Here is a 23,826-nt window from a genome sequence, read left to right on the forward strand (position 1 = left end):
CTGGGCCGTCCCTTAGTCTCTGGGAAACAAGCTTGCACTTTGACAGAAATGGGATAAAAGTGGGAATTCCCTCTTCGTCCCCACACAGCGTGCGAGGAAAATGTTCCGACGCTGCGAGCGCGAGTCAGCAAGTTGCCCCATCGAGATCGGTGATGTCACAGCACACGCTGTTTACACTAGACTCGTTTTAATCGTAGCAAACGTTGAAGAATACTATCATTCAAAATACACCGAATATTTTATATGTGTGTAATTATTGCAGTTCTGTTGATAAAAACTGTTGTCTCTAGAACGGTTTATTTACTCACGTGATGACTAAATATTTTCAAAGGATTTGTGTTTTTACTGCGGGACTATTATTCTGCCCTGTTCAGTTCCGCGTTGGGCCTGCCGATCGAGAGTGTTTGAAGTTTTCTACAATTGCCGGCGAATATACTGTGAAGGACTGGGTGGCCAAGTGGTAACGCACTTGCGCTCGGAAGCGAGAGGTTGCGAGTTCGACCCTGGGTCAGGGCGTTAGCAATTTTCTTCCCCCTTTCCTAACCTTGGTGGTGGGTTCAAGTGCTAGTCTTTCGGATGAGACGAAAAACCGAGGTCCCTTCGTTGTACACTACATTGGGGTGTGCACGTTAAAGATCCCACGATTGACAAAAGGGTCTTTCCTGGCAAAATTGTATAGGCATAGATAAAAATGTCCACCAAAATATCCGTGTGACTTGGAATAATAGGCCGTGAAAAGTAGGATATGCGCCGAAATGGCTGCGATCTGCTGGCCGATGTGAATGCGTGATGTATTGTGTAAAAAAAAAAAAAATTCCATCTCTCACGGCATAAATAAATCCCTGCGCCTTGAATAAAAAAAAGTAAAAAATTTTTTTTCAAAAAATCCCTGCGCTTAGAATTGTACCCACGGAATACGCGCGATATAAGCCTCATATTGATTGATTGATTGATTGAATACGTTCCGTGCGCGCGAGTATTGCATGTGCATGGATCAAAGATTACATCTGAAGAACACCGAGTGATATAATGGCGGCTTCGTATTCAACAAAGCGAAGACGATTAGTGGGATTACTGTCAAACTCAAAGGTTGATGAACACGGCTTTCCCACGTGGCCGCGCGCGTGCTCGTAATCCAGCGTCAAGTTGATTTGAGTGATTAAAAACTAGTGTGTGTGTGCTTGAATATGTATCTGTGTGTATGAGTTGTTCTTGTTGTGTTTTCTATATACATTGAGGATTTTTAAATTCGCTCATCCCTTTGCTTCATGATTTGGCACTGAGTCCCAAAGTTTGTTCCAGCATTATGTTATGCAATCATTTTAACACTCATTTCTCACTGTAGTCCCACACGGTAACAGTGACTCAACCGCAGGACTCTGAGACGTTCGCAAGAACCCAGTCCTCTACGGAAGAAGAAGAAGAAGAAAAAACAGTCCCACACGTTTCCGATTTGAACCCCACTTGTTTCCTACCTGAATCCCACTTGTTTTCCACCCGTAAACATACCTGTCAAGTACTTTTGGCCTCTGACCATAGTAAATGGCATAAGAAACCATAGTTGGGGATCAAAAACCATAGTTAATGCGTGGATCAGGACAAAAGCACAAATTCAACTTCTCACGCATACACACTAAACCAATCAGATTGGTTTTCGCAAACTGAAAGTAAAACACATAAATTCCTTTCTACACAAACTGCTCTTTATTTACCACTACATGTAATACATTTACACTGCACTCTTGTTCGTTCATTTTTTTTGTCACTTGTCACTTGTGTTCTTTGTTGTATTCATCTATGCAAATCTTTGCTTTGTCAATCATGCTGCCAGTCACCTTAAAATCATGGCAGCATGCATCAGAGTTAATTTTGACCTGTAAGAAGGCAGTCAGTGTGTCAGCTCCCAGACTGTGATCCAGCACTTGAAGGTGTTGCAGGGTTTCACTGCCAAATGGAAATTTATTCAACATTTTCCTCACACAGGCCACGTAGAACTGGCGCACATCATGCCAGAACTTCTGTTGTGTGGCTGGTGCAAGCTCCTCCTCAGAAATGCCAGCCAAAAAAAAAAAAAAAAAAAAAATTGTTTTTTTTAAATGCTGAAAATGCGTATGGTTTGAGGTATACGACGTAGGACCCAAAAAAACACCGAAAAACTGTAAGAATTACGCAGAATGCGTAGGACTTGACAGGTATGCGTGAATCCCACTCGTTTCCCACCTGAATCCCACTTGTTTTCCACCCGTGAATCCCACTCGTTTCCCACCTGAATCCCACTTGTTTTCCACCCGTGAATCCCACTCGTTTCCCACCCTGATCCCACTCGTGTCCCATCCTGATCCCACTCGTGTCCCACCCATCTCCCACTCGTGTCCCATTTACTTCCCACTGGGCTCCCACTGGAAGTCGTAATCAAATCCCACATGGCTCCCATGTGGGACTTCCCACGTCACCACGCATGTACCCAAGTAACCTTCCCACATGGTGACGTAGGAAGTCCCACATGGGCGCCATGTGGGATTTGATTACGACTTCTGTCCCTTTGTTTCCTCAAATCCAGTTAGATCAGAGTTACTCACCCTTCCTCTTTCAGGTTGTCCTCCACCACTGTGATGAAGTTGAGACTGTACTGCTTCTGTCCCCTGATGTAACTCTTCTGGGTTGGTTCTGACTTGAAGACACACTGAGACACAACAAAGAGGAACAATCTATATGAGTGTGAGTGTGAGTGTGAGTGTGAGTGTGAGTGTGTGTGTGTGAGTGTATGCATGTTTTTTTGTGTAAGTGTGTGTGAGTGTGTGAGTGAGTGTGTGAGTGAGTGAGTGAGTGAGTGAGTGTGTGTGTGTGTGTAAGTGTGTGTGTACGTGAGTGCATGTTTTTTCACAAAGAGACCAATAAGAGTGAGAAATATGGATCAATAAAGAAAGAGAGATAGAGAGAAAGAGAGAGAGAAAAAGAGAAAGAGAAAAGAGAGAGAAAGAGAGAGAGAGAAAGAGAGAGAGAGAGAAAGAGAGAGAGACAGAAAGAGAGAGAGAGAGAAAGAGATACAGAAAGAGAGAGAGAGAGAGAGAGAGAGAGAGTGACTGTGTGTGTGTGAGAGAGAGAGAGAGAGAGAGAGAGAGAGAGAAAGAGAAAGAGAGAGAGAGAGAGAGAAAGAGAGAGTGAGAGTATGTGTGTGTGTGTGTGTGAGAGAGAGAGAGAGAGAGAGAGAGAGAGAGAGAGAGAGAGAGAGAGAGAGAGAGAGAGAGAGAGAGAGAGAGAGATGAGAGAGAGTCTTCTTCTTCTTCTTCGTTCATGGGCTTAGACTCCCACGTACACTCGTGTTTTTGCACGAGTGGAATTTTACGTGTATGACCGTTTTTACCCCGCCATTTAGGCAGCCATACGCCGCTTTCGGAGGAAGATGAGAGAGAGTGAGAGTGTACGTGAGTGTGAGAGTGAGAGAGAGAGAGAGAGAGAACATGTGTGCGTGCATGTGTATGTGATACAAGAGTGCATGTGCACTGCTCCCTTCTAGGCACACCTGCATGTGCAAATACACTTGTGTGAGCAAGCTACTGTGTAGTATAATACATTGTCTTGGAATAAAACATCACAGGCATGTGAGAGAAGGCATACAGACCTCAGCCAGGATGTACTTGCTGGCAGCCACAGCGTTGCTCATCAACTGCAGTAATTTTGCCTGTAAAATCACAAACAAAATGAATTTAGAAAAGTTCATAAAACAGCAGATAAATTAAAGCAAAAAACAAAAAAACAATGCCTCAGTTTAATAGTTTCACCTGCAGGGAAAAAAGTATAAAACACTCACACAAAACAACAACAAAAGACAACAACAACCAATAACACTGATATTAATCATACACATCAGAATGCCAAAATGAAATGATCAATCAGCATATCAAAAACATTAAAACCAGAACATCCTCATCCTCAAAAACAACAAGAACAACAACAACAACACCGGAACAACAACAACAACACACCTTGTCTTCTAGGATTTGTGGAGGTTCCCAAAATTCTTGGTCCCACTGGTCCTCCCCGACATCCACAGGTATGTTCACACCTGGTCATATAGCAAACAAACAAAATTACTGAACAAATTAACAAGTGATACAAATTAATGTCCTTCTTGGGCAAATGTAACGTACAGAAAGAAACCTGTCTTTTTTTTGTGCAATGCATTACTTCTATGCATTGCACCTTCATCTTTAATTATTCTGGTTGTACTTTTTAAATTTTACTTCTTTAATTCTTTGCATAACTGACCGAGTTCCAAAATGTGCCCATGTTAATCACTTACAATTTCAAAATATAATTAACCAAAATTTTCAAAACATTTCCAAGAGGTAGATAATCAAGCCAACTAAAATAATTGGTAAAAGAGTTGGAAGTGGCAACTATATATTTCTTTCTGTGTTTTAAACAGAACTAGTTCCTAAAACCTTTAAAAGTAATCATCAGAGACATTCAGTTCATAAAAACAGTAATAATGATCCAAATGTTAAATATCAAATGCACAAAATTACCAAGAAGAATGTGGTCGTTACTTCAGACATTAAGTAATTGGTGAGAACACTAGCAATCATATGCATGATCCGCAAGCTCATTACCAAGCTCATTACCGATGTCAAATTACCCAGAAAAATCTGGTCGTTGATTGAGACATTGACAGTTTATGAGAACAAGATCGGCAAGTTCATGAAAGGTGTGAAATTACCCAGAAGAATGTGGTCGTTGCTGGCAATCAGGTTGTCAATATCCAGCATCACACTGTTGATGAAGATGGCCACTCCCTGCAAATAATTTTAAAAAGTCTGGTTGAAAATCAGTTACAAAATCAATTCGCCGCTCTAATCAAACAATGATTATCAATACATCACCTTGTACTTAAAACTAAAAACAATAGCTTCTGCTGATTAATGATGATGTCAGCAAAAGTGTGATTTACAGCGTTAACTAACCATAACTGTAGTAAAACAAACCTATAATGTAGTACGTCTGAATGTTACAGCTTCATTTTGGGGCGGGGACGTAACTGTAGTAAAAAAACTACGTTAGTACGTCTGAATGCTACAGCTTCATTTTGGGGCGGGGGGCGTAACTGTAGTAACAAAAACTACGTTAGTACGTCTGAATGCTACAGCTTCATTTTGGGGCGGGGACATAACTAAGTCAGAGTGAGCTGACTTGACAACCAGTTTGTCCCTATTGGCTAGACGGGCGCTGTGGCGAGGTGGTAAGACGTCTGCCTCTTAATCGGAAGGTCGTGAGTTCGAATCCCAGCCACGGCTGCCTGGTGGGTTAAGTGTGGAGATTTTTCCGATCTCCCAGGTCAACTTATGTGCAGACCTGCTAGTGGCTTATCCCCCTTTGTGTGTACACGCAAGCACAAGACCAAGTGCGCACGGAAAAGATCCTGTAATCCATGTCAGAGTTCGGTTGGTTATAGAAACACGAAAATACCCAGCATGCTTCCTCCGAAAGCGGTGTATGGCCGTCTAAATGGCGGAGTAAAAACGGTCATACACGTAAAAATCCACTCGTGCAAAAACACGTGTACGTGGGAGTTTCAGCCCACGAACGCAGAAGAAGAAGAAGAAGAAGTCCCTATCGGCGAGGGTTTCAACACAGCGAGGAATTTATTTTCAAGAGCCAACTCCGTGCAGACTCTTCCAAATGTCTGAAAGCACACAAAGCACACAAAGCACACAAAGCACACAAAGCACACAAAGGATTCACAACAACTTCGTTTCACAAAGAACTCAGGTTATGAAGAGAAAATCTGAGAAAACAGCAGGGTCTTAAAAGGGAGGAAGTCTTACATTTGGTGGTCCTAAAAGGGAGGTTCCACTGTTATTCATTACTAATGGTGAGTCGTGAGTCGTATAAGCATTTTCCTGTTTTTCTGTATAACTCACCTTTGCACAGAGACCACGTATCTATAACAACCAGTTTGGGTCGGCACCAAATGGGAGGTTGTCATAGAAAGGTTTGACAGTACAGTGGAACCTCCCTTTTAAGACCTCCCAAAATCTGAGTTAATCATGCAGGTCTTAAAAAGGAGGTAGTCTTACAATGGGGTTAAATTTACAGAGGTTATTAACTCACTAGTAGCCATCGCCGCAGCGGCGTACACCTCTCCCTCTGACCCTCGAACACGGGGAGCAGGCCGGCTGCACCAGGAGTACGCCCTCCACCCAGCCCTTTCAAACTCATTTTTCCCCTGCACAATCTCCGAATGGAATAAGTTGCCAACACTGGTATCGTCGGCCCCCTCCCTGGAGTCGTTTCGCTCCCGTCTCGGCGGCAGTCTCCTGCAGTCGGGCATGAGAGCCCTTTGAACGCACTCTCCCCTGTACATAGTTTTAACCTCCCCACCTTTAAATCTCCCTGTTTGCCGGAGCTAGCCACTCTCGGTAACAGTGACTCAACCGCAGGACTCTGAGACGTTCGCAAGAACCCAGTCCTCTACGGAAGAAGAAGAACAAAAAGTCTGAGAAAATCATGCAGGTCTTAAAATGGGGGTCCCACTGTACAAAGTATTTTTAGACTGACCTGAGCCACCTCCTTGCCAGTGACCAGGTATTCAATGCGTAGCTGCACTATGTGACACTGCGGGTAGAATGTGCCGTGAAACACTGCCGCCCCCACCAGCGCCACCATCACTTGGTTCTGTTGAATGAATCACTCACCAAAAAACAAAACAAACAAACAACACACACTTTTATTAAGTGCTCATTTACAGAGGTTATGAACAGAAAATCTGAGAGAAACTAAGGGTCTAAGCAACCTGCATGCAACTGAGGTCCCCCCCCCCCCCCCCCAAAAAAAAAATAAAAATAAACCCCCACTATTTGCATGGGTGTTACTGGGAAAAATAAAAAAACCTGAAAGGCAGGGGTCCAAAATGCTCAAGTTTGAAAGAAAGTTTCTGGACACCGACGAAACCAAATCATAATAAGCAAGATGGCGGCAAATCCAAGGGAGCAAACCGAGAAAGCACGCGAACCGGTGTCAAAAGTCGGATCGGAACCGCTGCTCGTTATTTCAACTTAGCGAAACGAAGTTTTTTTTTTTTTTTTTTTTTAAACCCGGAAAACCGGAATTTCCGGCTTCAAATTTTTTCAAAAACCGGAAATCCGGCAAAAGCCGGAAGAGTAACACCCATGTATTCGTTTACATACTTGCATAGTCCATTCCAGTCCCACACGAGAGAAACACACAAGATTTTGTTCTAAATGTGAACTTTTTCTCTCTCTTTGATTTCAGCTTATAAAGATTGTAACTCAGACAACAAAAAAAACACTTTTTTTTAAGTACACATTTATAGAGGTTATGAACAGAAAATCTGAGAATACAGGGTCCCAAAGAGGACGATTCCTAAATTGGAGACTCTTAAAAGGGGGGGAGGGGGAGGGGGGTTCACTGAACTTGTTTCTGAAATAGCCAGTACGGTCCCTGTAGGAAGCCAACTTACAGAGTATCCCTCAAAGCGAACATTTGTCTTCTATCCTTAGCGTGAAATAGCCAATACGGTCCCTGTAGGAAGCCAACTCACAGAGTATCCCTCCAGAGCGAACAAGTCTTGTTGTCGTGGCGTGAGGTCCTCCACCATCCAGCGGTACCTGAGCACAGAGTGGATGTTGATGGTTCTCAGCAGACTCTTGAGCCCCCACACGCCGGCCCTCTCCTTCAGGGTGTACAGGTTCAGCAGCTGCGTCTCCAACAGCGGCATGGCTGTTGATCAGAACACGTGCGTTACAGAGATGCAAACATATACACGCAATAAAGTGGAAAAAATGTTGATCTGTAAAACTGGATTCTATAATGATTAGGCGAAGAAAAAATTCCATGTTCCAGATTCCCCAACTTACCCTACTTTGTCCTCCCGACCCTACAACTTTTTGTTACTCCCACTACCCTACCCTACCCTACCCTACCCTACCCCCCCCCCCCCCTCCCCCAGAAAAACATAGACAAATCTCAATTCTGGAAACTTTACAAGAAAAGTTACTTTTCTCTGACATCTAAGGGACACAGCTCGCATGATTTCTGGCAAATAAAAAGCCAAATGCGCCTGTGTTAATAAAAAACAAATTTCAAAAAAATAAAAAAAATAAAAAATAAAAAGTATCCCACCTACTAACCCTTATTTTTGAGTTGTTGCACTTAACAAAACGCACTAGAAACACTGCCGTCTGACAAATCGCACAAAACTCCACATTTACTTTAGTATCCCTAATTCCATTTACCGTATTTGACGGATTACAAGACGCACCGTTTTATAAGCCGCACCCCCAACTTTAAAAACAAGAAGAGCAAACGCTCGATCGAGTCACTTTCGCAGTTCTGAATATTATATGAGGCATCAGATGGACAGGAAGAAATTGCTATTCACAACACAATGAGTCACGTTCACATAAAATTTGAGCCCGGTCACTTTTATAGTTTCCGAGAAAAGCCCAACGTTAAGTTGTGTGTTGCCGAACAGAAAAGGCTAGTTATCTCCCTTGTTTTTCTGATAACGTTCGTAAAAGGCTACAGATGTAAATACTTTGATGTAAAGAATAATCCTACAAAGTTTCAATCACATCCGATGAACTTTGTCAAAGATATAAAATGTCTAATTTTTCCTTTGACGCTGACCTGTGACCTTGAAAAAGGTCAAAGGTCAACGAAACCATCGTTAAAGTGTAGAGGTCATTGGAGGTCACGACTAAACAAAATATGAGCCCGATCGCTTTGATAGTTTCCGAGAAAAGTCCAACGTTAAGGTGGTGTCTACGGACGGCCGGCCGGCCGGCCGGCCGGCCGGACAGACTAACACTGACCGATTACATAGAGTCACTTTTTCTCAAGTGACTCAAAAAAAATGGGGACGAGCCACGTATAGGCCGCGTCACTATATTAGCCGCCTTCGAAAAAAATATAATCAGATCGTGTCAATCAATCAAAACAACCAGGCAAACGAAAGTACGGTATTTGGCAAAATCGGCTCCGAGAATAAACAAGTGAAACAAAGAAGAAAAGTGAAAAAGTTTGAAGAAAAATATCTCACACACACAATTTGTAACCAACACACACATGTAGTCCCGCCCGGAATAAGCTTTTATTTGATGATTTACGACTTTTGCGCACATTTCGAGCAGATGAAAACACAACATGGCGGCTCTCGCTCCTCCAACTATCGCGAGACACAAAAAAACGAAATCTCACGCGCGCGAGATCCTGATACATCCGGTGTTTCTCTGTACGCTATCTTGTCACGACGACTTGTTGACAAACGAAAATTCGCGAAAGAAAGAGAAAAGCGCCGAGTCTTGAGTAGAGAGCTAAAATAAAGTACCGGTAATCGCTAATCGAGCGAAAAGAAAATCCGCGGCGACTTCCATTAGGTGAATGCTATTCAAGTTTAGGTAACGTTTTAGCCGCATCTTTTTATAAGCCGCAATGCGATTTTTTTTGAAAAAAAGTCGCGGCTTGTAGTCCGTCAAATACGGTACCTTATATGCATCAAAGGATCGACCTCTTACATTTTCCTTTCAGCTGAGTGGACAGAATTTGCACACTTACTTCTTGTTTGTTTTTTACGCTTTAGAGAATAAACACAAACATAGAGAATAAACACAAACATAGAGAATAAACACAAACATAGAGAATAAACACAAACATAGAGAATAAACACAAACATAGAGAATAAACACAAACATAGAGAATAAACACAAACATAGAGAATAAACACAAACATAGACAATAAACACAAACATAGAGAATAAACACAAACATAGAGAATAAACACAAACATAGAGAATAAACACAAACATAGAGAATAAACACAAACATAGAGAATAAACACAAACATAGAGAATAAACACAAACATAGAGAAAAAGGATCATTTATGGTTCAGTCCACTCCTATCAAATGTCACTCACAAAATCAAAATTGTCTTACTGGTAATGTTGTCAATGTATTCCTCTGAATCAGTGTACATGATGAACCTGTAACACAGCAAAGATGACAAGTTCTTTTTATATTTAGTCAAGTTTTGACTAAATATTTTAACATCGAGGGGAATCGAAACGAGGGTCGTGGTGTATGTGCGTGTGTGTGTGCGTGCGTGTGTGCGTGTGTGTGTGTGTGTGTGTGTAGAGCGATCCAGACTAAACTACTGGACCGATCTTTATGAAATTTGACATGAGAGTTCCTGGGTATGAAATCCCCGAACGTTTTTTTCATTTTTTGGATAAATGTCTTTGATGACGTCATATCCGGCTTTTCGTGAAAGTTGAGGCGGCACTGTCACGCCCTCATTTTTCAACCAAATTGGTTGAAATTTTGGTCAAGTAATCTTCGACGAAGCCCGGGGTTCGGTATTGCATTTCAGCTTGGTGGCTTAAAAATTAATGAATGACTTTGGTCATTAAAAATCTGAAAATTGTAAAAAAAAATAAAAAATTTATAAAACGATCCAAATTTACGTTTATCTTATTCTCCATCATTTGCTGATTCCAAAAACATATAAATATGTTATATTCGGATTAAAAACAAGCTCTGAAAATTAAATATATAAAAATTATTATCAAAATTAAATTGTCGAAATCAATTTAAAAACACTTTCATCTTATTCCTTGTCGGTTCCTGATTCCAAAAACATATAGATATGATATGTTTGGATTAAAAACACGCTCAGAAAGTTAAAACAAAGAGAGGTATACAGAAAAGCGTGCTATCCTTCTTAGCGCGACTACTACCCCGCTCTTCTTGTCAATTTCACTGCCTTTGCCATGAGCGGTGGACTGACGATGCTACGAGTATACGGTCTTGCTGAAAAATTACATTGCGTTCAGTTTCATTCTGTGAGTTCGACAGCTACTTGACTAAATATTGTATTTTCGCCTTACGCGACTTGTTATTGTTTTCATTCAAAAAACAAAACAACAATGAAAAAAAAACCCACTCTTCAAATTATAAACATAATAACAAATCAAATAATAAGAAAAGAAAGCCAAGAGTAATTGGTACTGGTCTGTGACCTCAACTGACTACATGTATTTGAAACTAAAACAATATCAGTTTAATGCAGGATAAAAAAAACCAAATATGTTCATGAATTGTTCAAACCAAATTATGCATAAAAGTTTTCTGTGTACTGCTTTTCTTCACACATGTGCAAACACACATTCATACACACAACCAAACTGCTCATTTCTCAGCATAAAGTCGTAAGCTGGTACGTAGCAAAGCTGTTCACACAAGTGCACACGCACGGCATACACACTCACACACATACACAAACATTCACATATACACACACAAACACACACACACTCACACACAAACACACACACACAAACACACCACTGCTCACTTTTCAGCGTGGGGTCGCAGGCGGGTGGCAAAACCCGGGTAGGGGTTGTACGGCAGCTGAGCACGGTCCAGCAACATATGAAGAAGTTCGCTGAAGTTTTTCTCAAGCCCTGTTCTGTGAAGATAGTCCCTGATGATACTCATCAGTCCCTTTGTGTCGTAACCCTCGGGGGCTGCATACGCTGCTCGCTGTACCACCGTTCCCTGTGAAATTGGGTAACATAATTATAAACAGTGAACCCCCCCCCCCCCCCACTTGAAACCTCCAAAAATGTGAGAAAATCAGGTCTTAAAAAGGAGGGATTCTTAAAATGGGGGTACATTTACAGAGGTTATGAACAGAAAATCTGAGAAAATAAGAATATAAAACGGAGGGAGTCTTAAATTGGGGGTGGGGGGGGGGAGGTTCTTAAAAGGGGGGTTCCACTGTACATATTCAGAAAAAGATTTCACTAGACTATAAAACTAGGAATGCATTGCATGAATATAGGAAGACCAGGAGAGTTATCAAGGGGCGCAGAAAGACTTAGACAAAGGCAGAAGTAAAGAAGATTTTCACAACAATTAGTCACAACTCTAGTTGATAAGAAGTTCAGACAAGAAGACACTATACGTTATTTGCGTTTTTGACCAAAATATGACATTTTACACAGATCGAGACAGTCATTGTTCTCCGAGACCGCGCTAGCGGTCGAGGTGAACAATGACTGTCGAGATCTGTGTAAAATGTCATATTTTGGTCAAAAACACAAATATAAATAACATTTATGTATCGATCGAATTCCTTTCAGGTACTATGACTTTGTTGTTGTTTTGACGATTGAACGAGCACACACACACATGCAATCAAACACATGAGCTTCATATTTGGGCGTTTCAGGTTGACCGAAACTTCAAAGGAACTACAAAACACACGTCATGTACTGACTTTGTTGTTGTTTTGACATTGAACAGCACACACACATGCAATCAAACACATGACGTGTGTTTTGTAGTTCCTTTGAAGTTTTGGTCAACCTGAAATGCCCAAATATGAAGTTTTGTAGGCCTCTGACGTCACATGGCTCAAAGAAGGGCCAAAAATCCAATGTCCAATCGATACATAACTATTTAACACTCACATGTGATAGAAAACATTTCAAAATAATATGGAAGATAGCCATATGACGACACACGTTTGCATACAATTCAACTTCCAAATAAGTTCCTTCTCTATATTTCTTTCTCTCTGTATATATCTGTTAATATTTTGATAAAAAAAAACTGTGATTGTTCAAACTTCTGTCATGGCTGTGCCCAGTCCCCTTGATCCTCGCGTCATCAGGCGTCCCTGTGTCGCCAGGCGGTTTGCTACCTTCGGTGCACCCCACTGTAATGTATATATCATCATATTTCATTCTCATGAATTCACTATACCATTGTAATTGGGTAAAACATCCTGCTCATCCAAAAGACAATTTTTCAAAGTTCTGCTTTCCAACACAAACAGAGAGCAAACCAGAAGAAGAAAAGAGAGAGTTACAGAAGGCATCTAACACAAGTAACAGATAGATCCAGAAATACTCAGTATATATACTTCTAATATTATTATCAAAAAGAGTAGAGAGAGAGAGAGTTCAGAGAGAGAGAGAGAGAGAGAGAGAGAGAGAGAGAGAGAGAGAGAGAGAGAGAGAGAGAGAGAGAGAGAGAGAGAGAGAGATGCATCCATACCAAGACTGAATTCTTTAGGCCAAAAAGAAAAATATGTCTGTTTCCGTTAACCCGACCGACCCTATTTTTAAGCGCCGACCCTAAAGGTTTTTTTCGCTTTTTGTACAAAAAAGTACAAAAATATATATATATGAAGTCAAGTATACTTTATTTAGTTTCAATATATCTAGGTCAAAAACATGTGCTAAATAATTGTAAGTAAACTAAGGAAGCGTTTAAAAAAAAATAAATAAACATGTAAAAAGACGTTAACAAAACGTAAGAAAAAGGTTTATAAAAAAAAAATGTAAAAAAAAATAAAAAACACCGACCGACCGACCCTATTTTTTTCGGCGATGTTACCGGAAACAGACATATTTTTCTTTTTGGCCTTATTTCCTCTCTCTCTCTCACACACACAAACACACACATGTAGTAATTAAGCACTATTGATATTTGCTTACTTGTGTTCCTTTTGCGGGTGTCTTGGCAGGTGTCTTAGCGGGTGTCTTTGCGGGTGTCTTAGCAGGTGTCAGATTCAAGGGAGTTCTCAAGGGAGTTTTTCTCAGACTTGTTCCCTGTCTCGACATTTTGTGATTTCAGGTCAGCCCTGTCTTGCAATATGTGTGAAGCTGAAATCAAAAAGATGTCTCGGAGTCGCGTCTCCTTCTCTGATTTCTCACGCTGTTAACTTTGCCATTAACTTTGAGCGTGCAAATCTAAAAACATTTTGCACATACCCATCAGAGATAGAAGCTGCATGAATTCCTGCTGAATCTTGTTCCAGTTATGTTGAACTAGACTATAGTGTTGTAAATTCACGTCCTCCTATTGCATCAATCAAATTGGCCACAATGTCTGGAAGGGGCCTACAATATGAAACAGTAACAAGTATCGTGAAAGTTTCATGTTCCCGCGACCAACATGGTTGTGCAGGTAAACATTTTTTTGTGACACGTTAAAAAGTTGGACTTCCTGTAGAAAAGATATAAGATTACGTAAAATTATGACATATAAAAAATATCAATACTTACAGTTCGTGTTTCAATTATTTTTTGAATTTATTGGAATGAAAAAGGGTCAAAATATTTTGCTATTTTGTAGTTTATTTTGGTATTTGTTAAACTTTTCTACAAATTGTTGTTGACAAGGGAAGTTACTCTGACGTTCAATACAAACAAAATGGCTGCAGTGGCGAAGAAAGACTCAAAGAGATTGATCGTTATACTAGAACATGCCAGCCTCGAGACCGTGAAGGTGGGTGTGTTGCTCAGAATAGTTTGAGTCTGATGGTTAATGACACTTACTTGTAAAATACATCGACTTTGAGACGAAACTAACACTAAAGTTCAAATTCAAGCCCTAGCCAACCACGTGTTTTGCGCAGAGAACTTCATCATTCGCATTATGTGCAGGCCCTATCGCTCTGTAAATTCGAACAGGTTCAATGAGTGGTTACCTCCGTCTTAATCTGAACTTGGAATTTTAGCTATTATTTACATGTATACAACGTAATTAACAAATGTCATTTTCTGTCGTCTGCTAGCACAGTGGCAGGGAGGAGAAGGGATTGGTTTAGGCCACAAAAAAAAAGGTCTGTTTATACGATAACATAGGGTGAAAAAATAGGGTCGGTAAGTCGGCTTTTTTTTTGTTCCCCTTCCCCCCCCCCCCCCCCCCCCCCCCCCCCCATTTTGTCTTTTTCTTTTTTTGGCGAACACCACTGCGTGCATCCATTTTGAAAGGAAGTAACACGAGTGACGACCCTTTACTCCTAACAGTACTTTGAGCTTACCTCCCTTCTGTCGTCTGCTGTTTGAGCGCAAACAGCTCTATTTTGGATGCGGTTTTTTTTTTGTTTTTTTCAGACAATCCCAAAAAAAGATTAGGGTCGGGCCTAAAAACTAGGGTCGGTCGGGTTACCGTAAACGGACATTTTTTTTTTTTTTGCCTTAGTTACATTTTGTGGACTGCCTTCAGTTTCAATGGCAACGTATCGGCAGGCACCACTTACCAAGAATAACTCCACGAAAAGTGAAATCTTATGCAAAAAGTGACCAGATTATTCTGCAAAAAATGCAACCAGTCAATTAACAATTTTACCAATTCAAACTTAAAACATGTTTGCATGCAGTTGTCAGGGAAACAAATTGTCGACCTGTTTGTTATGACAGGTTGTGGGTTTTTATTATCTGCATTTGACATTTTTACCTGTGAAATTGAAAAGCCTGAAATGTACAGTAAATAATCTTAATCGGTCTTTATTAATATTATATGTCGCAGGTTAACAAGCAGTTTGAGCTGCTGAACTGTGACAAGCACAAAAACCTGGGCAGGAAGGTGAAGAAAGACATCTCGCAATGCCGACCCGACATTACCCATCAGTCCCTCCTCAATTTGATGGACTCCCCCCTCAACAGAGCAGGGTTGCTTCAGGTCTACATCAGAACGGAGAAGAACGTCTTGATTGAAATCAACCCTCAGACAAGAATCCCGAGAACTTTTGAAAGGTTTTGTGGCTTGATGGGTAAGACCTTTGTTTTGATATGATGGTCCTGTCATTATTACATGAGGACAATGGAACCCACCTTTTAAGACCTCCAGAAAGCTGATAAAATCAGGTCTTAAAAATCTTTTATAATGGAGGTAAATTACAGGCTTTATCAACATGAAGTCGTGAAAACTAGCTGGGGTATTGAGGGTGTTTGTGCGTGTCTTAGAGCGAGAAGTCTTAAGGCCAAAAAAAAAATAGGTCTGTTTACGGTAACATAGGCCAAAAAAATAGGGTCGGTAGGTCGGGATTTTTGGGTTTTTTTTTTTTTTTCCCCAAATGCCAAAAAAAAGTCTAGGGTCGCGCGAAAAAAATAGGGTCGGTCGGGTTACCGTAAACAGACCTATTTTTTTTTTTTTTGGCCTAAAAGGCAGGATTTCACTGTACACCCACATGTACAGATTATTTTGTTGTTACTGTGCCTGTTGTAAGGTTTGACTAAGCAGACCTCAAATCATCCTCCATTTGGATTATTTCTTCCACAAATTCCAGCGAACCTCTGTTTTCCTCCTCCCTAAATGCCTGTTCCCCTTGTCTCTTTTATACCCAAAAGTCATGCTCACAATGCAACCGATGGCTAAGATTTGCCATGGTTGCAACTTTGAAACAATTTTTCCTGAAGGGGCTAGCTTGGACCCTTGAGAGGGGTACCTCTTCTTTTCTTTATTGCCACTTTGAGTTTGATAGTCCACATGCCAAAATGTCCACCTTTTTCACCTTGTTCCGTTTCAAACCCTGATTTGATCAACTGATTGACTTGAACAAGTTGAAGTAAAACCATAATTTGTGATTTGCCTCCGTATGAATCAACGTTTATTCACTCATTATTGTGTACTAGTAGTCTACTAGTGTTTTCTACCTCATTCGATACATGATTACATGAAGCTAGGAAGCATAATTATAAAGTTTTCTTTTACTTTTGATGACATTGACAGTGACAACATTAACAACATGAGTCACAAACGGTATAGTATTGTACTTTCTTTACACATCGAAAATCTAGAATAAGTGAATGTGTTTTGTCTCCACCCTGTTGTGAAAAGTGCTTGCAAGAGTGCAAGGTATGATACCTGTCACATTGTACAATATGTGCAGATTAAACTTAAATTGTGGTCATTATTGTTTTGTTTTCACTATTTCAGTTCAGTTGCTTCATAAGTTCTCAATTCATGCCAGCGATGGAAACCAAAAGCTCTTGAAAGTAAGTGTTGCTGGTAATCTGTTTCAAGTGTTTGCTCTTTTCCTGAGGTCATGAAAAAAGTTGTGGTTAAGGTGACATGGTCCTATAAGAAAAGGCTAGGTAGTCCAACATGTTTTTTAATCCACACAACAGAACAAAAGTGACTGCAGATCTTTCAAGTAATGTCTTTTGTTAAGATTTTCCCAAGGTGTATGCCAGATCTGCAGTTTCTTTCCCATCGTATATTTCACTCCTTTTCTGTGTGTGTTTGGCACAAGGCTGATTTAAGTGATTAACACTATCAGGGGTAACCATAATTATAAGGTTTACAGTGTGTGTGGTTTGTGTGTGTATGTGAGAGAGTGAGAGGCAACGTTTGTCCAGTTAATTTGTTTGAGTTTGTGTGTTGGAGAAGAAGGATTGTGACTGAGGAGGGGAGTTGAATACACCTTTCCTGATTTCCATGTGAGAGAAGGGTAGAAAGTGGTAGAGAAAAAGAGAATACCAAATATCTTGGATTGAACTCTGATTACTGGCAATGTCTCAGGCCAGCAGAATGATAATCGAAATAGTAATCAAAATGCATGCTTATCTACAACAGTAATTAAAGCGCATGTTTATTTACAGTAGTAATTAAAACGCATGCTTACTTCCACTAGGTGATAAAGAACCCAGTGTCGGACCACCTGCCAGCAGGAGCCAAGAAACTTGTGATGAGCTTCAAGGCGGATGAAGTGGTGGCCGTTGAAACGCTGATCCCTAAAGACGAGCCTGTGGTGTTGGTTATCGGAGCAATGGCTCACGGAAGTGTAAGTGGGACAACAGCTTAGATTATGCAGGAGAACACGTGCAAACAGTTCCATGCAAAATCACAGATACAGTTCAAACCTAACCCTGCGACCACATCCCGATAACAACCAAATAGTATAAGTTATTTCTAATATGCTGACTGTTAGCAAATAACAGACATGGCGAGAAAATGGATATATGTTATACATTTTCTAACAGTCAGCTTGTTAGAAATAACGTTTTATTACTGTCTATTTTGACCAAAAGACATTTCGAAGCGACTTTGGGAATTAGAGAGAACAGCCCCATTGGGAACTGAATTGCTCCTATCTAATTATTCCTGTCAGTCAAAGCATTCTCGTGACCTGGGTCAGCCAATCACTCACCTGACGTGATTTACAGGTAGAATGCGTTCACACAACAATCACAAGATAAACCATGTTGAACATGCGTTTCAGTTGCTTCGATTTTTCTTGTCCAACAGAGAGCGACAGATTAAGAATCGACGCCAGAGAGAAAGGAAATGATGTAAAGATATATTTGATGTAAATTGACTGACGCAATTTCACTTAAATCTTCAGAACTTTGACAATGACATTTTCAAATGAGTGTTTCGGCATTACCCCCCGCGGGTTAGGGGGAAGAATTTACCCGATGCTCCCCAGAGGCGACCAACGGATTCTGTTTCTCTTTTTACCCTTGTTAAGTGTTTCTTGTATAGAATATAGTCAATTATTGTAAAGATTTTAGTCAAGCAGTATGTAAGAAATGTTACGTCCTTTGTACTGGAAACTTGCATTCTCCCAGTATGGTAATATATTGTACTACGTTGCAAGCCCCTGGAGCAATTTTTTGATTAGTGCTTTTGTGAACAAGAAACAATTAACAAGTGGCTCTATCCCATCTCCCCCCCTTTTACCCGTCGCGATATAACCTTCGTGGTTGAAAACGACGTTAAACACCAAATAAAGAAAGAAAGAAAGTTTCGGCATTGCAAACGCAGAGGGTGGGTGGTGCCCTGCCGTTCCGTAAAGCACCCACGAACAAAACTGGCTTTTTGGTGTGTTTTTTTTAGATAAAGAGTGCATTATATGACAGCATTTGAAGTGTCATTCTTTAGAATAGTTCACACTGATATCGTTAATTCCAATATTTACTTTATCTTGTTTATTTTTAGCGTGATAAGGCAAAAAAAAAAAAGGTCTGTTTACGGTAACATAGGCCAAAAAATAAGAATCGGTAGGTCAGGATTTTTTTTTTCTTTTTCCAAAAAAACATTTTTTTACGTTATTTTGCAAAAAACCCAGATTTTTTTTTTTTTTTTTTTCCAAATGCCAAAAAAAAGTCTAGGGTCGCGTGAAAAAAATTGGGTCGGTCGGGTTACCGTAAACAGCCTTTTTTTTTTTTTTTTTTGCCTAAACAAAATGTGTCCCTGTCTGTACCTATTACATTTAGAGGGTCACCCAGAATCAGTCCTGATTGGTCAAAAAAGCCATATGGTGCACTGGAATGGTAATAATAAGTTATCATTTGTAATCTTTGACGTTTTTCAGCATTTTGATACATTTATTGGTTAACCATTCCTCTCTCAAAATAGTATATTACAGTGTTGTACTCAGGCCTTGGTCTTCGATCATTTACACATACGTTTTTGGTCTGGCGCATTGTTCTGACCCAAGGTTGATCAAATGTCTGATAGTTTTGACACGCGTGATGTCTTTTGACACAACAATTTTTTCTGGCCAGGATATTTGGATCGATACACATTTGTAATTTTGAAAAAAAAATTTTCTTCTGAATTTCAGGTGGAAGTTGACTATGCAGAGGGATGTTTCTCCATCAGCAACTACCCGCTGTCAGCTGCACTAGCGTGTGCTTTTGTGTGTAAAGCTGCTCAGGATGTATGGGGCATCAAGTAACTCTGGGTGGGGGAGGGGGGGGGTCAGGGGAGACATACGCATTTGAAGGGAAGGGGATTATGTGTGCAGGTGACATGCAATACAGGTTATGAACCAGTAAGATTCTGTGTGTGAGAAAGAGACTGTGTGTGTGTGCGCATGTATGTGTACGTATATGTACAGAAACAAAATTAAAAACAGAGGAAAGGTATATTTGAGTTTGTTTTTCTGCATTGTTTTAGCAAAGAGTGTGTTGTGTGTGTGTGTTTGCAAGTCTGAGTGGAGGAACAGACTTGACATTTTAAGTGCACACGCTCCTTAGGTTCATTGAAACACACACGCTGACACTGCACACACAGAAGAAACTAAATGTTCAAGAGACAAAAGTATCGCATGTCACACTGACCCACAATAAGAGTCAACTATTAACCAAAGGGTCCCAGCCAATAATTTGCTCAAGCATTGTATTTTATATAATGATCAACTATTATGCGTCAAGTATAGACCAAACTGACATACACCGGCCAAGGGACGAAAACGGCGGTAGCTGATTACTGTATTATCCACCTATCACACAATTAATACATTCTTTTTTTTTTCTTTTTTTTTGTTTTTTGTCTTTACACTTGTTCCCTTGTCCCGTTGTGCTCTCACACCGCCCCGTCCCTGCACTCGCTGCTCCAACCACCTCTAAATTTCGTTCCGCTGCCAGACTTGTCGATTTTACAGACGCTCCAGGGGGGGATGTCGGGTCGCTGCGGTAGGCTACCCTCGGAAGATGACACTGCACTTCTGCTGAGTCACTTCGACGGTGTTTAGTAGTGGGTCTGTCCCGAGCTAACGGACGCAGCCCACTACCTACTATGCCTTCTACAAACGACATTGACTTTAAGTCGCGGAGCCAGACAGAGTGAGCGTCCCCTCCAGAGAGCAGACCGCCACCACGTCCCTCCATCGACCCCCCAGAACGTCACACGTTGAAGACTGACAGCAGAACTACTATTCAGGGAAGGAAGGAACGGGAACACTGAGACCAAGGTCACCATGAGAGCTCCGGGCATGAAGGGCCACAAGAGCAAGGACAATTTATATTTTGGATGATTAATGAGATGAGGATGATTATAATGATGCTTTGGATTTCCAATTTGGTTTGAGACTACGTGACAGGGCAGCACTACGCTTACTGTCATAATATATCCTGGCGTCAACCAGGCCCGAGAACTGCCGCACCTGCGGTGTTGGTCAGGTATACAGAACCTGAGCACCCTCAATGTCGCATTCGTTAAGTGAATGACACTCGGCTGTGTGATCCCAGCCTTCCCATAGGAACCATAGCACTTTCACTCTGGGTAGGAGCCGACCATAGCCCGAAAAACCCACATGACCTTGATGGGTACATTCTTTATCTTTACTGAGGTAGAATGCGTAACTACTACATAACACTCACATGTGCTTTTGTTTGTAAAACTGGTGTTGGGCTATCGGATAACTTTGTGTGTACGTTTGTCTCTGTGTCTGTATGCATGGATACGAGCGGTATCACCATGCTTTCGTAAGTGTGTCTGTGTGTTGCGTGCATGGCGATGAGCAATTTTGCAACAGACAAACGAAATAACACATATCAAATATAGAACTGTTTCTTTTGGTATCAATCAAAAGTGTAATTTCTTTATTTCAACTAGTCAACTAACATCACGTATACAGGGGTGGGACTCTCTTGTGATGAAAAAAGAGGAAATCCCTTTTTTGTAAGGGGGTTCGGGGGCATGCCCCCCCCCCCCCCCCCCCCCCCGTTTTTTTTAAATGGTACATTAAAATCTGTGCAATCTGGTGCATTTTGAGACTAAAATTCAACTCGTTTGGATCAGGTTAAAAAAGACATTCTTCTCACCCCGCCCCCCAAACAATTTTTTTTCCCAACCAAACATAAAAAACACTATAACACAACAATGGTAACATTGTAATGGTGCATATTTACGTAATGAACCATATATCCATAATCCAATACTGGCAATAGTATGATCCAAGTGACGCCCCAATGCATTGAAGCTCAACATGACTATTAGTTATCAGGAGTTTTCAGTCAGCACAATTTAACTCTCAAGCCTCCAGTGTTCTGTTCCATCTTCACTTCTCTCCATATCATTCAGTCAACAAGATTTTTTGTCCTTAAACCCTGAATTAATAAGAATATTTGTTTAGGTCTTTCGGAAAAGTTACGTAATACGACACGCTTATATATACACGTTCACAAAAATCAATACAGATTCTGGTCAGCCTATTGGTCATAACTTCTGAAATTTTTAAAGCAATTTTGAGCACTTAAGCAGATATGGCTCTTTCAGTGGAAGGCCCCTCAAAAATGGCCACAAAACGTGCCTTTTTTGGCCTTTGAAACGGTTGACACCTACCGTCTTTGACAAAAGGCTACATAAAAACTAGAGAGGTAAGGTGCATGAAACAAATGCTGTGAACAGGAAATTGAATGGCCTTTCCAATGGTAGTCAGAAGTGTTTGGTAAGTGCACATTCTGATTTTTTGCAGAAATTTCAAATATGGGACATTGGTTTTTGTCAGGTCGATTTTAGGGGTGAACTTGTTTGACCGGCTGCCACGGGATGCCTATACAAAGTACCACCGATCGAACAAATGATATGAACTGTAGACATAATTACCTTTTCCAGCATATAAAGTTCAATTAAAATGGATTGTGGTTGAACGTTTTTCTGAGCATGCGAAAATTATTGCAATCATTTTTTGGCCAAGTTTAGATACTGTGATGAAATGGGACCCGAAAAAATAGAGCGGAATTCGTGTTGTCTTCGCGGATTCGCAGAAAAGTCCCACCCCTGCTAATTGTCACCTTTTGCTTTCTCGCAGATGACCCGACAGAACATAACGACGTCAAAGCCAAGAACCCTGAGGTGTTTGCCAAGATGAAAGTGAGGCTGTTGGAACTGCGTGGTGGGATGATGCCAGCCCAAAAGAAAACCCTCCCTCCGATCCTGCTGCGTCCGACCCGAAAAACTTTGGTGGTGTTTGGAGCCCCGGTTGGTCAGACATGAGACCAGCAAATGTTCCAAAAGTAGGAAAGTAAGCCCGGGTCCAGGGGCCGCATAGGTAGGGGGTTCAGGGGGGCAAAGCCCCCCTGACGGAAAATGAATGTTAGAATTATAAAGGCCATTTTGGGGCCTCTCCTGATAGCAAAAAATTAGATCATGCCTTTTTAAAAAGCTATAAAAACCACAAGAATAATATGTTTTAGCATTTTAAACAAAAGTGTAATTTATAACAATCACACACACACAAAACTTACTTGAAAACTTTCAGAACTAACACATTTTTTCCACCAAGTCCGTATTTCACCACGCAGTGGCCGTTGTCGCACCACGTGCACACGGCCTGACCGGGAATGGATATCTTGGCGATACTGTCGCCAATGAGCTGGCGCCTTTCTTTCTTGTTGATAATGACTGTCACTTCTTCTGACAGCCAGTTGGCTTTCCACTTGTTTTTCACACTTTGGTCGTCGATCGTAAGAGCTTCCACAGCCGACAAAACAATACAGAATCCAGACGCCATGATGCTACCTTTTTCACCTTCGGCGTTTGGAGATCGGCAGCCAATCATAACAACCCGCAAACCGCCATCGGTGAATAATTAGGCCTAGGCGATAATCGTCGGAGATCGACAGCCAATCAAACGCGACCCATGATACTGCTATGGGTTCACGCGAGTGCTGGGGTGCGAATGCACTGACTTCAGACGCAGACAGCTTCAGCTGAACGGTTCATACCACCACCCCCGCCCCCCCCCCTTTTTTTTCTCAACGAATTTGCATCGATCTCAAGAATGGTCTGTGAGCAAAGGAAAATATCGGAATTCCGATAAAATTCGGACCAGTCCCATGTCTGTTGGTGCTGATAGCGTTTTTGTCTCAGCGCCACTAAACAAGCAATAACTGTCTTTGGTCAGAGGAAAATATATTTCAATACAAAAGTTGTCCGACTGTTTTGCTTTTTGGGGTTACTTTTCACTTCTTGAAATATAAACAGTGAGAGTGCACACACACTCAAAAACACTCTCAAACACACACACACATATTCGAGGGAGCAAAAATACTTTTTATTGCAAATTCTGATATTTTGTTCTTATGAATACACATTCTGGCCATCAAAAAGAACTGAATAAAGTATACCCCTTCTTCCGCCACACAACCACATGCATGTTCTCTCATTTTCCAACATTCCGTCAAACTGGAAAACAAACCACACATTCAGTGATTCACTCGCGGTCACACGCACACACACACACACACAAAGCTGTTTCCACACTTGCAACAGCACTT

The 23,826-nt window shown here is 41.1% G+C and overlaps 2 protein-coding genes across 3 annotated transcripts in view; one reads left to right on the forward strand and one right to left on the reverse strand.

Annotated features, from left to right (window-relative positions):
* Nucleotides 1–13,991, reverse strand: part of LOC138975103 (uncharacterized) — a 57,896-nt gene extending 43,905 nt beyond the window's left edge. Inside the window, exons 1-10 of the mRNA XM_070347756.1 lie at nucleotides 13,525–13,991; nucleotides 12,651–12,740; nucleotides 11,373–11,575; nucleotides 9,956–10,002; nucleotides 7,562–7,740; nucleotides 6,559–6,675; nucleotides 4,721–4,796; nucleotides 3,987–4,066; nucleotides 3,623–3,682; nucleotides 2,580–2,683 (exon numbers count right to left, since the gene is read on the reverse strand). Coding sequence (XP_070203857.1) covers nucleotides 2,580–2,683; nucleotides 3,623–3,682; nucleotides 3,987–4,066; nucleotides 4,721–4,796; nucleotides 6,559–6,675; nucleotides 7,562–7,740; nucleotides 9,956–10,002; nucleotides 11,373–11,575; nucleotides 12,651–12,740; nucleotides 13,525–13,650 — 1,082 coding nt within the window. The 5' untranslated portion in view covers nucleotides 13,651–13,991. The remainder of the gene's footprint in view (nucleotides 1–2,579; nucleotides 2,684–3,622; nucleotides 3,683–3,986; nucleotides 4,067–4,720; nucleotides 4,797–6,558; nucleotides 6,676–7,561; nucleotides 7,741–9,955; nucleotides 10,003–11,372; nucleotides 11,576–12,650; nucleotides 12,741–13,524) is intronic.
* A 176-nt stretch (nucleotides 13,992–14,167) lies between these two features.
* On the forward strand, nucleotides 14,168–22,485 carry LOC138975095 (ribosomal RNA small subunit methyltransferase NEP1-like). 2 transcript variants are annotated; one of them, XM_070347743.1, is made up of 6 exons: nucleotides 14,168–14,317; nucleotides 15,344–15,587; nucleotides 16,754–16,812; nucleotides 17,451–17,600; nucleotides 19,386–19,460; nucleotides 22,359–22,485. In XM_070347743.1, the coding sequence occupies exons 1-6, from the start codon at nucleotides 14,243–14,245 to the stop codon at nucleotides 22,416–22,418; spliced, it is 663 nt and encodes a 220-aa protein (XP_070203844.1). In that variant the 5' UTR covers nucleotides 14,168–14,242; the 3' UTR covers nucleotides 22,419–22,485. The 2 variants fall into 2 exon arrangements, with proteins under 2 accessions (XP_070203844.1, XP_070203845.1); XM_070347744.1 differs by lacking the exon at nucleotides 22,359–22,485 and having other exon boundaries at nucleotides 19,386–19,534.
* Nucleotides 22,486–23,826: the final 1,341 nt, after the last annotated feature.

This window comes from Littorina saxatilis, linkage group LG9, assembly GCF_037325665.1.
Source record: "Littorina saxatilis isolate snail1 linkage group LG9, US_GU_Lsax_2.0, whole genome shotgun sequence".
NCBI classification, from domain to species: domain Eukaryota; kingdom Metazoa; phylum Mollusca; class Gastropoda; order Littorinimorpha; family Littorinidae; genus Littorina; species Littorina saxatilis.